General features: G+C 57.7%; 2 protein-coding genes across 2 annotated transcripts in view; both read left to right on the top strand.

Annotated features, from left to right (window-relative positions):
- The window catches only part of LOC119156266 (ribosome-binding protein 1-like), a 28282-nt gene extending 16981 nt beyond the window's left edge, over positions 1–11301 (top strand). Inside the window, exons 12-17 of the mRNA XM_037405868.1 lie at positions 7752–8157; positions 8705–8853; positions 9079–9201; positions 9385–9537; positions 9870–9985; positions 10771–11301. Of these exons, the coding sequence (XP_037261765.1) occupies positions 7752–8157; positions 8705–8853; positions 9079–9201; positions 9385–9537; positions 9870–9985; positions 10771–11200 (1377 nt within the window). The 3' untranslated portion in view covers positions 11201–11301. The remainder of the gene's footprint in view (positions 1–7751; positions 8158–8704; positions 8854–9078; positions 9202–9384; positions 9538–9869; positions 9986–10770) is intronic.
- A 279-nt stretch (positions 11302–11580) lies between these two features.
- LOC119156265 (ribosome-binding protein 1-like) overlaps positions 11581–12055 on the top strand; it is a 4985-nt gene continuing 4510 nt past the window's right edge. Inside the window, exon 1 of the mRNA XM_037405867.1 lies at positions 11581–11761. Coding sequence (XP_037261764.1) covers positions 11581–11761 — 181 coding nt within the window. The remainder of the gene's footprint in view (positions 11762–12055) is intronic.

Genomic DNA, 12055 nt, shown 5'->3' with positions numbered 1-12055 from the left:
GAAGGCCAGACGCGCCTCCGTTTTGCTCCCAGAGAAGTCAGCGTGTGCTCAGCCTCTACATCAGACACAGCAGAGACTCCACGCAGGCAGGACTGGGTAGACACGTGTCCTGTCCCCCCAGCACTGCAGCTTTCTGGGTCATGATGGAGAAGGGATGTGCAAGTCACACTTGGGCTGTGGGGTCTTTGATCAGGCAAGAAGATGGGGTCCTGCTGAATTCAGGCTGAGGGAATGGCAAGCTGAGAGCCCCCACGCAGCCCCCCACTGCCCCCCAGACCTGCCTCCCACCCTTGTCCAGAGGCACCGAGCTAGCTGGGGCTTCGCTGACTGAGCAAGGGCTGCCGCCCCCAGAAGCCGGGGCACCCATCAGTGCTGAGCTCGTCAATGCTCATTGCAGAAATGGGCTGAGCACCTTTGGGGGGTCACGCTGAGCCGCGAGAAGGACCACCCCCGCCTCCCCAGATCCGGTGGGTGGCTCGGTGACACCCCTCCATCACTGCCTGCAGTGCCTCTCAGGATGGGAGGTGATGGAGCGCCGCACCTGGCCAGAGGGCTGTGTGTCCCCGGGAGGTGGTGGCCCCAGCCCCTTGCGCGGCAGCTGAGACCCCACGCACTCACTACAAGCCTTGCTGCCGCTGCAACCCCCAGCCCTGTTGTACGTGCATAGGCTGCATACCCGACAAGTACCCCGGGCTCTGGCAGGTCCATCTCCCCGCACCGGAGGGACAAACCCGGTGAGCAGAGCTTTTCCCCGCAGCCACCATTAGCCTTCAGTTTCTCTACCTGGGCTTTGCGGCGCATGGGAAGGACCTCATGAACCAAGGACGGCCAGTGACAGCACTGTCATGTCTGCAGCATGCCTGGCCTGATACCTTTTGCCTTTGGAGATCCTCAAAAAGCGAGGGAATGCCTGAAGTTTACCAGGGTTGCAAACTGGGCTGGAGCAAGCTGTTGAGCGTAGCGGGGTGGCCATCACCCTCGGAGAGCCCCCGGTAGCGAGAGCCCCCCAGCAGCAGGTGCAGCAAAGTGATGTGATCTTTCCGCTTTTCAGCTTTTTCTTTTTTGCTTTTGCAGCAGCGATTCCCTTGATTGTGAGCTCTTGTGCAAAACAGGGCAGATGGTACCCAGGCGTTAACACAGAAGCAGCAACAAAGCCCCCAAACCAGCCAATGCAAGGAGGGCAGCCGGTGTCCCAAGCACACTAAGGGCTCTGATGATGCTCCAGAAACTGTGTGAGAGCAGATTTGGTGTCCCCAGCATGGGGGGACATTGATGCCCTTCCAGGACACGTCGCCGAGCTGGCTCTTTTAGGAGGAAAGATGGGCAGATTCTTGCTAAGCAAAGCTGAAAAACCTCCCATCTCTTTGGGGAAAGAGGTTGAGCTTAATTTTCCACACCTGAAGTGGTACTGCTGGGATTTTTTTCTTCCCGCGGCACCTTGGTGGAAGGGGAAGTCCACCCTGAGGGGGTAGGGAAAGCCAAGCCTTGCCCACCAGCACAGGGCTGAGCACTGGCCAGCCCCTGCTCTCCTGGGAGCCCGTGGCGTTTTGCAACATGCCTGCTTTGCTGGGGGCACTCGCGCTGTCGGCTGGGCACCTGTCAGCCTGTGACTCAGGGCAGGCCGATCGGCTGCTGGGATCCGCAGGTAGATGGGCTGCTGGGATCCGCAGGCAGGCACCTAATTGGTAAAGATGAAGCAGCTGCCCAGCCGGGGGGATTTTGGATGGGAATGCTGGATCCTTCTGCCCGATTCCGGCCACGGCGGGAGTTACCTTTCAGCCTGGCTATGTGACGGGCTTATCAAGCCACAGCTTAGACACCCAAGGTCACCTTTGCTGGAGCCGCTAAATTGTGTTTGCAGCACCTGCTGCTCACGCTCAGGCCTCAATTACCAGTCTCCATCTCCCATCCCAATCCTCTCCCCAGGGTCATGGACAAAAATGGCTGTTGGGAAACCCTTGCCCGCACGTGGACTTGAAAGGGTTTCTACCCGCTGTGCTCTTGCTGCAGCCAAGCTGCCCTACCTGGGCTGCAGTCCTGCTGAGCTGGCGTGGCTCTGAGCTGGGTCCGTCACCTGAACCCCTTCGCCTTTTTCTTCTTCGTGTAGTCCTGCCGGGAAGCCGTTTCCTCCTCAGCAAGTGGCCAGGCTACAGCAAGCGTTCCTCATGTTCTCTCTCCCTGCTCGCCTTGCCTTTTCAAAAGGTCTGGGTGACCTGGGAGAAACCGTAACGGAAAGGATTTCAACAGCCACAGGAAGAAACATTTTGCTTGCCACAGAGTCTCCAGCGGCAGCAGGATAAACAGCCTTGGGAGATAATAAAATTGGGCCCACTGACTCCATGGCGGGGACAAGCCTGAAGCATTATAGCTCTGAAGGTTGCCAGCTACTGCCAGCCGTGGCACGCAGGAGTATTCCAGAGGCCAGTACAACACCTGGGCACTTCCTGCGAGTGCCCCAAAGCCCCTTAGCCCAGACTAAGCTGCGGGAGCGCACCTAGCCAAGGCCTGAAGTGCCACCTCAGGCTTCTCATCCCTCAAAAGATCCCTGGGACTAAGGCACTTTGGAGGCGAGTCCCTGATGCGAGCGAGGGCTTTCCCGTTGTGCAGACTGCACTCCTGCCTGCCAGGTCTGACATCCTTCCCCCTTTGCAGGGTTTCTCCTGCTCCCTTTCCTAACCGAGGGAGGAAATCCCAGGCAGAAGTCCCCCACGGCGTCACCTGGGCTGGCTGTCTCTTGGAAGATGCCTGCAGTCTGGAGGCGCGTCATCAGGTGGATCTGGGGCTGGGAGTTCCCGTGGTTTGTCAGGCAGCACCAGTCCCGCTGTGTCACCACATTTCCTTCTCAACCTGCACTTTGGACAGAGACCAGTCCTGCAGACACCTCGGCAAGGACGAGCCCTGGATGAGGACGACGACGAGCCGCTTTTGGGTGAGCTCAGAGCTGACTGAAACACAGGCGAAAAGCCCCAGCACAAACCAGGCCGCTTTGCTTTTCTCAAAAGTCACAAAGCTTCGCTCTGGCGGATCTCTTTGCATCGGAAACCCTTGTGCTCCCAGCGCGGTGACCCGCACGGGCGCCAGGTCAGAGCAGTCCGTCACCGCCTGCCTTTGAATTCAAGGTTTGAACCGCGCAGCGTGGCCAGAGAGGGCACATGCTGCGTGAGGTCATGGACCACCATTTCCCTGGCCCTGCGGCTGAGCCAGCGCAGCCTGCTGCTGTGCCGGGAGCGGCGGGGACAGTGCCGCTTCTGTCTCGCAGAAGCATCTGACCCGCTAGTAAGTGCGTATGAGAGAAACGAAGGTAGTTCTAAATTCAACTATGCCAACAAAAAGCCGTTTTTATAGAATCCCTCAGGCTGAAAGGGAACTCAAGGCACTTCACAACAAGAACACTGACCCTCTAGAACGAGTGAACCTTTAACTCTTGTTTCCTGCACCGCGAGTTTACAAGAGTGGATTAGGACGATTTCTCCAGAAAAGTGTGTCTATTTTATCGCTATTTCGCTTCAGAATTAGCCTTTATAAGTACTGCTCTGCAACTGCAAGCACGAAGAATTTAACCCAGTTTTTGTGCCAACAGGTCGTTTTAGCCTAACTTTCACTAGAGGTTTTCACTTTTGTATTTAATGGTTACAGGGGAAACGGGTTCTGAGCTTGGCAATTTGACCAGTAGCCTCCAAAAGACTGACTGAATTTTGCTTTTTACAGTTTAGAAAATTAAGAGCAGGAACCAGATTGTTCTCACCCCACCCACCCACCCACCCACCGCCCTTTCATCCCGTGATACACTGACACGTTGCAGCACTGGACCAACAATTTTGGGAGACCTTTAGTGTTAATCCATCGGGGACAGTGTTGGGCTGCCGGGCAACCCATGCAAATATTAATACACCAAGAGAAATCCTTAGATGGGATTTATTGAGGGTCATTTGTACATACGAGCTACATCTCCAAAACCTACTCTACCAGACAGCTTCCCTACAGTTAGGGAAACCCTTGCCTAGAATGGTTGCTTTACATGACTGATCTATTGAAACATGGAATGCCTGTAGAGTTGTGGCACTCCATGACATCTACACGGGACTTGCTTCAAGAGCTACGACCAGGGAGCCTCCTGGCTTCTCAGCCATGCAAGCTCGGTCAGGTCCTCTGGCCCGTTTGCTTGGCATTCATGCTTTCTGCCTAAAAAAAGAGGCAAAACGCACAATAATGCGGCATTCCAACATGCTAGTAATCAATCAAACACACTTGGTAGTAACATTAGAAGAGGCAATCGGGTCACCCAAGCAGGTAAGTCCTGCCTTAGCTTAGGCATTTGGATGGTTTTCCCCGACGGGTGTCAGAGGAGACATCTGGCTACACGCCAAGTAGCAATGTAGAAACACCAGGGAGAACGTTTTCACTACATGCGTGCTCAGACCGTCCCCTTGTCACCGCAGGCTCTCTCAGGAGCGGATCTCTCCTTTCTAGGGCTACCCTGGATACGGCGGGTGAGGAGGCTACACGCAAGCAGGCTCCAATGGCTGACTCTGCTCCCGCTGGCTCTGGAGAGGTGGGTGAAAGAATCAGAGTGAGAATCTGGGCTGTAGAGACCAGAAAGGCTTTGCTGCTCCAAGGAACCAACAATGGATTCTTTTCTTGGAGGGCGGGGAGCCCAACCCAAGCCTGTCTGATGCGGAGAGAAGCTGCATTTTGTCAGGAGTTCTTTCTTTAACTTCCGCATGTGCAGCACAGCCTCCCTGGGTAGTTCCAGTCCACTGGCCAGCTGTCCTGTGAAGGCTGGCACTGCTGCACAACGATGCTGTCTGTCTTGCAGGCTGCAAGATTGTGGCCCAGTGCAGCAGGAGGAAGCGAGGGGGGGGCAGCGCTCTCTGGCTACAAGCCAGGCCGGCTTAGCGTGACATTTCTGAATGCTGCAGCAAGGTGTTGACTCCTTGGTTAGCGGTGTCTGACAGGCTGACTAGAACTTTGCTTCTCCACGTGGAGACGCAGTGCCTTTTCAAATGAGAAATCACAACCACACCTCTAAATCAAGCGCATTGCTAATTACTACCATTGCACAGTATGTTTGAGATCGTGTCTTTCAACAGACACGGGGCTGAACGTCCTCTGCCACAGCAGCAGCTCTGGAAGGAATCTAACGGTTTCCAGCCTGTGTGGTGCAGATGTGCTGCTCTGCATGGCACAGCTATGGTGTCACAGACATTGCAAAACCTGCTCTTGTCCTGAGCACAGTTCTACTGCCTCTAAAATTCAGTCACACCGGGTGAGTTTTAGCCAGGGCTCATCTGAGCTCCGTCACAGGGCATTTCACTTGCAAAGTTCTCATCTCTCACTAGTATCCCAAAAGGAACCCCAACCAAAACCCAAAGCCCAAACCAGCATCCAGCTGCTTTGGGAGGTGGCGGGAGCAGCTGGTGGGGTTGGAGGGCGTTTGCCATCAGTCAGCGATGCCCTTGCCCTAAGCTGGAGTGGCAGATTTTAATCTATGTCGGATGCGGTGGCAGCGCGAGGTCAGGAGTTCTACTGGTGGTGGCAGTGTGAGGTCAGCAGCTCTGTTGGCGATGGCATTGGGAGGTCAGGAGTTCTACTGGTGGTGGCAGTGTGAGGTCAGCAGCTCTGTTGGCGATGGCATTGTGAGGTCAGCAGCTCTGTTGGTACCGGCACATTGGGGTTGCCAGGTGAGGAATGCAGGGCGCTCAGTTCCGCCCCGGAACAGCTCCGGGGAGCATTGGTCTGGCCCTAAAGCCAGCAGAAGGACGTGGGTACATGTTCTCTGGACCCTCGCTTCTATTTCCTGCCAGGAAGAGGAAACGCAGCCCTTTTCACCCTGCAGGTTAGGAATAATCCCTCTGCCCGATGGGGACCATCCCAAAGTGATGCTGCGTTGTCAGGAGGGAGGGAGCTGGCACCAGCTGTGCTGGGATGGAGCCGGCTGAGGCCGTTGAAATCAAAACGGCCTGGGCGGACCTGGGGTAGCGATGCCTGTAGTATCAGCTGGGATCCCGAGCGGTGCCCTGGGGTAGGAAGGTGGCCCTGCCGGGGGAGGCTGGTTCCAGCTGGCGTTGGCAGCGTGCCCGCCTGCCAGCTCTCTGCTGCTTCGGCTGGGGTGCTTGGAGAGGCGGGCAGGGAGAGCTGGGCTGCTGGTTGAAACATCCCTCAACAACCCCCCTGGGGGCTGCAGGTGACACTTTCCTTGCACTGTGTCCCCCTGGCTGCACCGGTGCGGATTCGGCTGGGAGTGAGTTTGCCGCTGTCGGCTGTTAGAAAGGGAAAGGCTCTGAGGTCTCTCCCTGCGAGCACCGAGGTTTTGAAAAGGTGCTGATCTCCTTAGTTATAGCCTTAATTTTGCCTCCTCCCTTTGCAGCCCCTCCCTCCCTCCTCAACCTGCAGTCTCTTCAAGAGGAAATTTGAAAATGTTTTCAGTATAGGCGCGGGGTGGGAACTTCTGATAGCCGAGGGCTTGATGCGTTGATCACGAGAAAGCGCAGCCGGGCACCTCCTGGGAAGTGCCCCTGCGCAGATGAACTGCCTGACTGCAGCATCTGGGGGGTTGTGAGCCACGTGGAGGTGATGCCCCCACGGGGGAAACGCGCGAGTGGGACAGCGCGGAAGAGACTGGCTTCCAGACTCGGGACGGGCTTCGGTTAGCGGTTAAGAAGAGTGGAGGCAGCAGCATCTTCCTCCTGCGTGGGGCTGCACCCCGCCTGCCAGGTCTCAGACCAGGCAGTACGGTCTCCGTTGCTGCTCCGTGTGTCATGGGTGAAGAACCTGAGCGTGGAGAGGAGGGTGGGAAAGGACCCTGTGCCCGGTTTGCCCGCCAGTTAATGGCAGAGGTGGAAAGAGAAGTGCCACATCCAGCACTCCCTTTGCAAGTCTCGTTTCTTCCTGCGGGCATCTGCCGGGGAGATGAGACGGTTAATGGCCATGCTCTGCTTTTCTTTGGCTTGAACTTAGGCCTTTTCTTGGTGTTTGCATCTCAAGGAGGTGGTAGCATCTTGGTTCTCTGTGTGCTGTCTGTAGCATCATTGCTGGGCTGGTTCTCATCACTGGCCGCTGGGAGCAGCTACCCAGTGGGATGCGGTCACCGCGCATCCTCCCTGCCAGGCTGGGCAGAGGCCAGCAGTGCCGCAGGGCGCGGGTGGCAAAGGGAGGTGGCCAGGGCTGTTGCAAAGCTGGGGAAAGCTCTCCCGTGCATGCTTTCCCCTGCCAGGGGGGTGTTTTATTCCAAAGCTGAGACCCTGGATGCACTTCCACCTGCGCCTGGGTGCAGAGAAAAGGCCAGGTGCCCCAGGGAGAGACCAGGTCTTGGCCAAACTGCACCACAGGCAGTCTGAAAACGGGCTCTCTTACTGCCGCAGGGCTGCAGGTATCGCCCAGGGTCATGCAAAAGCGTCCCATTGGACATGTCATGGGCACTGTGCTCATGGCTCTCTCTGGTTGCACCCCTGTTTTTTTCTTCCCCCCCTTTGGTTCTTCTGGAGATTGCTGCAGCCAGCACAGGTGGTCCCTGCAGTGCAGCTGGAGCACCGTGCGCTGGCTGCGCTGCGCAGGAGCACAAACCTGGGGGTGGGGGTGGGGGTGGGGGGTGTCGACAGGTTGCCCTCACCCAGGGGTGTGTGAATCCTGAGCACTTTTTTGGAGCGTGGTGCCATTTGAAAACACAGATGGACATTGGAGACTCCCTGCTCCCAGAGAGGCCGTTGCACCTCTTTGTTGTACCCACTAACTGTTGTCCTGGTGTCTTGCAGGCACAGAAGAGTACTGGCACAATGGATGTCTATGACCCTCAGATGCTGGATGTTGTGGTCTTTGGAGGTCTGATGGTGGTATTGGCCATTGGGATCTTCCTGTTTTTCTCCTTCCTGGAGAAGGTCCTCCTTCCTTCTGTGGAAGCCTTGGCCAAGCAAGGCAAATACATTAATAAGACCAAGCAGCAGAAAAAAGTGGCAAAGAAGAAAAAGAAAGCTGTTGGGAAAAAAGGAAACGGAAAGAAAATGGAAGAGAAACCTAACGGAAATATCCCAGAGCAGCACCAAAGTGCTCCGGTCGACAGCTCCGTCACCATCAAGAAAACCAGTGCTCTTCCAGCCCATGCGGGGCAGAGGCATAATGGACCTGTCAAGAAGGCAGCTGCATCCAACAAGAGCGAGTCAGGTAAGGCCAAGTTCCTCTGCGTATATCCCCATTGAGTAAGCCAGCAGAGGGATAGGAGAAGGGCTGGAGTCATCTCGTTCCCTTAGCAAAGAAAGAGCTGGAACGAACCTGCCTAGTGAAAGGCAGGAGACGACCTTGCTGCTCTGCGCCACCGGCACCGCTGCGTGGAGCGATGTCCCCTAGGGAGGCTGTGTCACGATGGAGTCCAGCTTCTGATGCCCACCATGTCTCTGCTCCCTGGCATTAGCAAAGCGTGCCCAGCTCTGGCTGGAAACGCTCAGTGTGATGGAGGGCGGTGGCAGGGCGGCAGGAGCAGGAGCAGAGCCAGGCAGAGGTGGCAGCTGGCTCAGGGAACGCTTGTCTGTGGTGAGCGCCGTCCCCAGCGCTCGTCACATTGCTTTCGGTTAGAGAGGTATCAAACTTGGCTGTGGACATCTGGGCGGTTGCTGGCGTGAAATGGCACTTACGGGGTTGAAGTCAACTGAGGTGATGCTACTCAGCCCTGCCGTTGGCTCGAGCGCTCCAACCCCTCCTCTCTCCTCCCCAGCACCTGCGGACTCGGATGGGCCCCTCTACCTGCCCTACAAGACGCTTGTGTCCACGGTCAGCAGCACGGCGTTCAGCGAGGGGGAGGCCCAGCGGCTCATCGAGATCCTGAGGGAGGAAGCGGGCATCGTCCAGGACACCTGGCACACGGTAGGGCTGCCAGCACCGCCGTGGCCGCCAGGGCCGGGGCCGAGCCTCGGGGGGTGCGGAGGGGTGAAGGCAGCCCGTTTTCGGGCAGGCTGTCCCCCGAGGGTCAGCCTTAGAGACGGGAGCTGAATTTCCCTGGGGCAGAGGGCATGATCCTGTGCGTGTGGGGGGGGAGGGGTTGGATCGGTCGGTGGCGGTCCCCGCTGATGTGCCACCCTGTGCCGGCAGGCCATGCAGACGGGTTACCTGGTCGCTGTCCTGGAACGCCAGCTGGAGGAGAAGGAGAAGCAGCTCGCCACTGAGCAGGAGGCTGCAGCCGCTGCCAGAAACAAGAGGCGGGAGCTGAGCAAGGTAAGTGCCGCGCAGCCCTCCCGGCACCCCTGGCACGGGCCCTGCCCCTCACGGCATGGGGGCACCTCCGAAAGGGTTACACTTTTTAAAGCCTTCTGAGCTAGGAGGCCACTTGTTTCAAGTCCCCTTAGAGCAGGGAAATTCCTACGCTCAGGACTGACCGGGTGGCTTCTCTCCTCGAAGGAGCTGGTGGCCGAGCGGGCTAAGGTGACGGCTCTGGAGGGCAAGCTGAAGGTGCAGCTGCTGGCCTGCGAACAGGAGTTGGAGCTGAGGCAGGCACGCATGCAGGCCATCAACCAGGACCATGCCCAGAAAACGCAGCAGCTCCAGGACAAGGTGAGCCCCACGCAGTGCTCTGCGCTTCCTCCGCTGGCTGCCGGCTGGCCTTCGGTGGCAGGTGCTGGTCTTTTGGAGAAGACCGAGGTGGACGACGGGACCAGAGCCTCAGGGAGGGGCGAGTGCCCCGCAGTGCTCCTGCCCCGTGGTGCTCAAGCTAGAAGAGGGAGGTGGGAGCATCCTCATGGGATGCGGCAGCCCCGGGGCTCTCAGCATCAGCAGACACCTCGCTGTGGCTTCCTTGCCAGTCCCTCTTGCTCATGGGGTGGGCTTCTCAGGAGGGAGCAGAGGGACCGGCGTGGCAGCATTAACCCCTGTTGGGCTCTCCCTAGATCCGGACCCTGCAGGAGCAGCTGGAGAACGGCCCCAACACGCAGCTGGCTCGCCTGCAGCAGGAGAACTCCATGCTGAGGGATGCCCTCTACCAGACCAGCTGGCTGGAGAGCAAGTAAGCTGGGGCGGGGGGCAGAGCCTGGGGCCGCCCTCTGGCAAGCCCTGGGGGTGGCTGTCCATCAGGCTTGGCCACCCGCTTTCTGGAGGGTGCTTCTACAGGCACCCCAGCTAGCTGGAGGTAGAGGAGGGAGTGAGGAAGAGATTGCCAAATGGCTTTTGGGGGCCTGGCAGGGGAAACAAGGATGTTTTTCCCAAGTGGAAGGGCAGGGGAAACCCTCTCTGCTTTGGGGTCACCTGTGCTGATGCCAGCGGAGGGGGGCAGAGGGGACCAGAAGGCGCTGCAGCATTGATCCCCACTTCGGGGAGCTTGTGCTCACCAACTTCAGAAGAAACGTAGCTGGCTCCTTGATGGGAGCGGTGCTGCAGAGAACCGAGACCTGCCTGGTGCATACAGAACAAACAGGAGCTAGGGAGAAGAATGTCACGCTCCTTTCTATAGAAGGTCTGAAATGGCTGGTGATTAACAGCGCCCAGCTAATTACAGAGCAGACTCCAGCTGCCTAGAGTGCTTTCTGCTGTGTCTGGGAACACAGATCCTTGCGACTTCTCCTTCAGAGAAAGGAATGCCTCCTGTGATGGAAACGCAGCTTTTGAAAAGTGATGTGTCAGCTCTCTGCACCCCGTCCTGAAGGACCAGGCGTGTCCCAAAACAGGCGAACGCCACCGCTGAGATGTTTCAAGCCCTGTTACCAGGCCCACAGGGGGATGTGTTCCCCCTGGGTAACGCCAGGGATGCTTGACTGGCCTGGGGCTGGAATAACGCTGCTTCTCTTGGTGCAGGTATAACCCTGAGCTGGCCAGGTTGCGGGAGTACGGCAAGCTGTTGAACGAGCTGTCTGAGAAGTCAAAGGTGCTGCAGCAAGAGGAGCAGCAGAGGAAGAGCCTGGAGCTCAAAGCAGCAGCCTTGCAGATGCAGATGGAGCAGCTGCAGGTCAGGCAAGCGCCTGCAAACCTGCTCCCCTCAGAGAGATGGGGCGCGTGGCTGAATTGTGTGGGATCCATGGGGCTGGCCATGGGGAGAGCTCGGGGGGAGATGAGCGTCCGCATTTGGAAAGCGAGCTGCCTGGCGGACCTCTTCATTGCCTCCTGCCCCCTGTCAGTTTGTCACATGCCAGGAGCTCTATTGTGCATCGCCGGCAAAGCCCAGGGGGCACGCTGCCCTGGTGGGAGCCGTTCTCGCTCACCTGTGAAGCTCACCAGCCGGCTGTGAGGGTGGGGGGAAGCCTAGATGCTGCACCCTGATGAGTGGTAGCCTCAGGTGAGAGAGGAAACCCAGTGGCCCCTGCCAGCGGGTGCTCACGAGGACGTGGGTGCTCCCTCGACTCTGAAGCCCTTGGTGCACGAGGTAGAGCTTGTGGCTTGTTTGTTGCACCGGGGGGTGCCTGGATTTGGGGGTTTAGGGGTGTTTAAAGGACACCTCCCAGGTAGGGCCTCTGAGCACGCCGCTGGCAGTGGCGCATCGCTGGCTTGTGGCCACCGCGGCGGCTCAGTGCAGACCTGAGGTGACCCGAGATGTTCTGGAGGGGGGAAGGTCACCAGAGGGCCAAGGGACTCAGGCAGATGCCTTCTTTTGACTCCCATGTCGGAAGAATGGTAAAAAATAACAAGCGACCTGGACCAGGAAACAACCAAACTCCAGGAGTACTGAAGGTTACCCAGGATCTGGCCAAATGGAGTGAAACAGTGAAGAAGTTGAAAGAACAGCTTCAGGAAATGGTCCTGTGGTGGCCACAGCCATCCCTCCCCTTGGTGCTGGCGGAGGCAGGGGGAAGCGCGTGTCAGGCAGTGGTTGAAAACCAGAGACAAGGTGGCACTTGCTGCCAGAAACCATCTGGGTGGCTTTTGGGAAGCTCGGGGAGCATAGGAGATGGTGGTCATGGTTCTCCCTGCTCAAAAGGCAGGACCTGGCCCACCTGTGAAACGCTTTGATGCTTGAGCTGCCACGAGGATAAGGTTGAGACCCACTGAGTAACCACCTCTGTTTTCCTTCTCCAGGGGGAAGAGGAAAGTTAGAAAGGACTTCCGTCTCAACAGTGTGACCTAGACCTTACCATTCCTAAAAATA

The sequence above is a fragment of the Falco rusticolus genome, chromosome 12 (genome assembly GCF_015220075.1).
Source record: "Falco rusticolus isolate bFalRus1 chromosome 12, bFalRus1.pri, whole genome shotgun sequence".
Taxonomy (NCBI): Eukaryota; Metazoa; Chordata; class Aves; order Falconiformes; family Falconidae; genus Falco; species Falco rusticolus.
The sequence above is the reverse complement of the archived record's forward strand: the minus strand, read 5'-3'. Positions and strand labels throughout refer to the sequence as shown.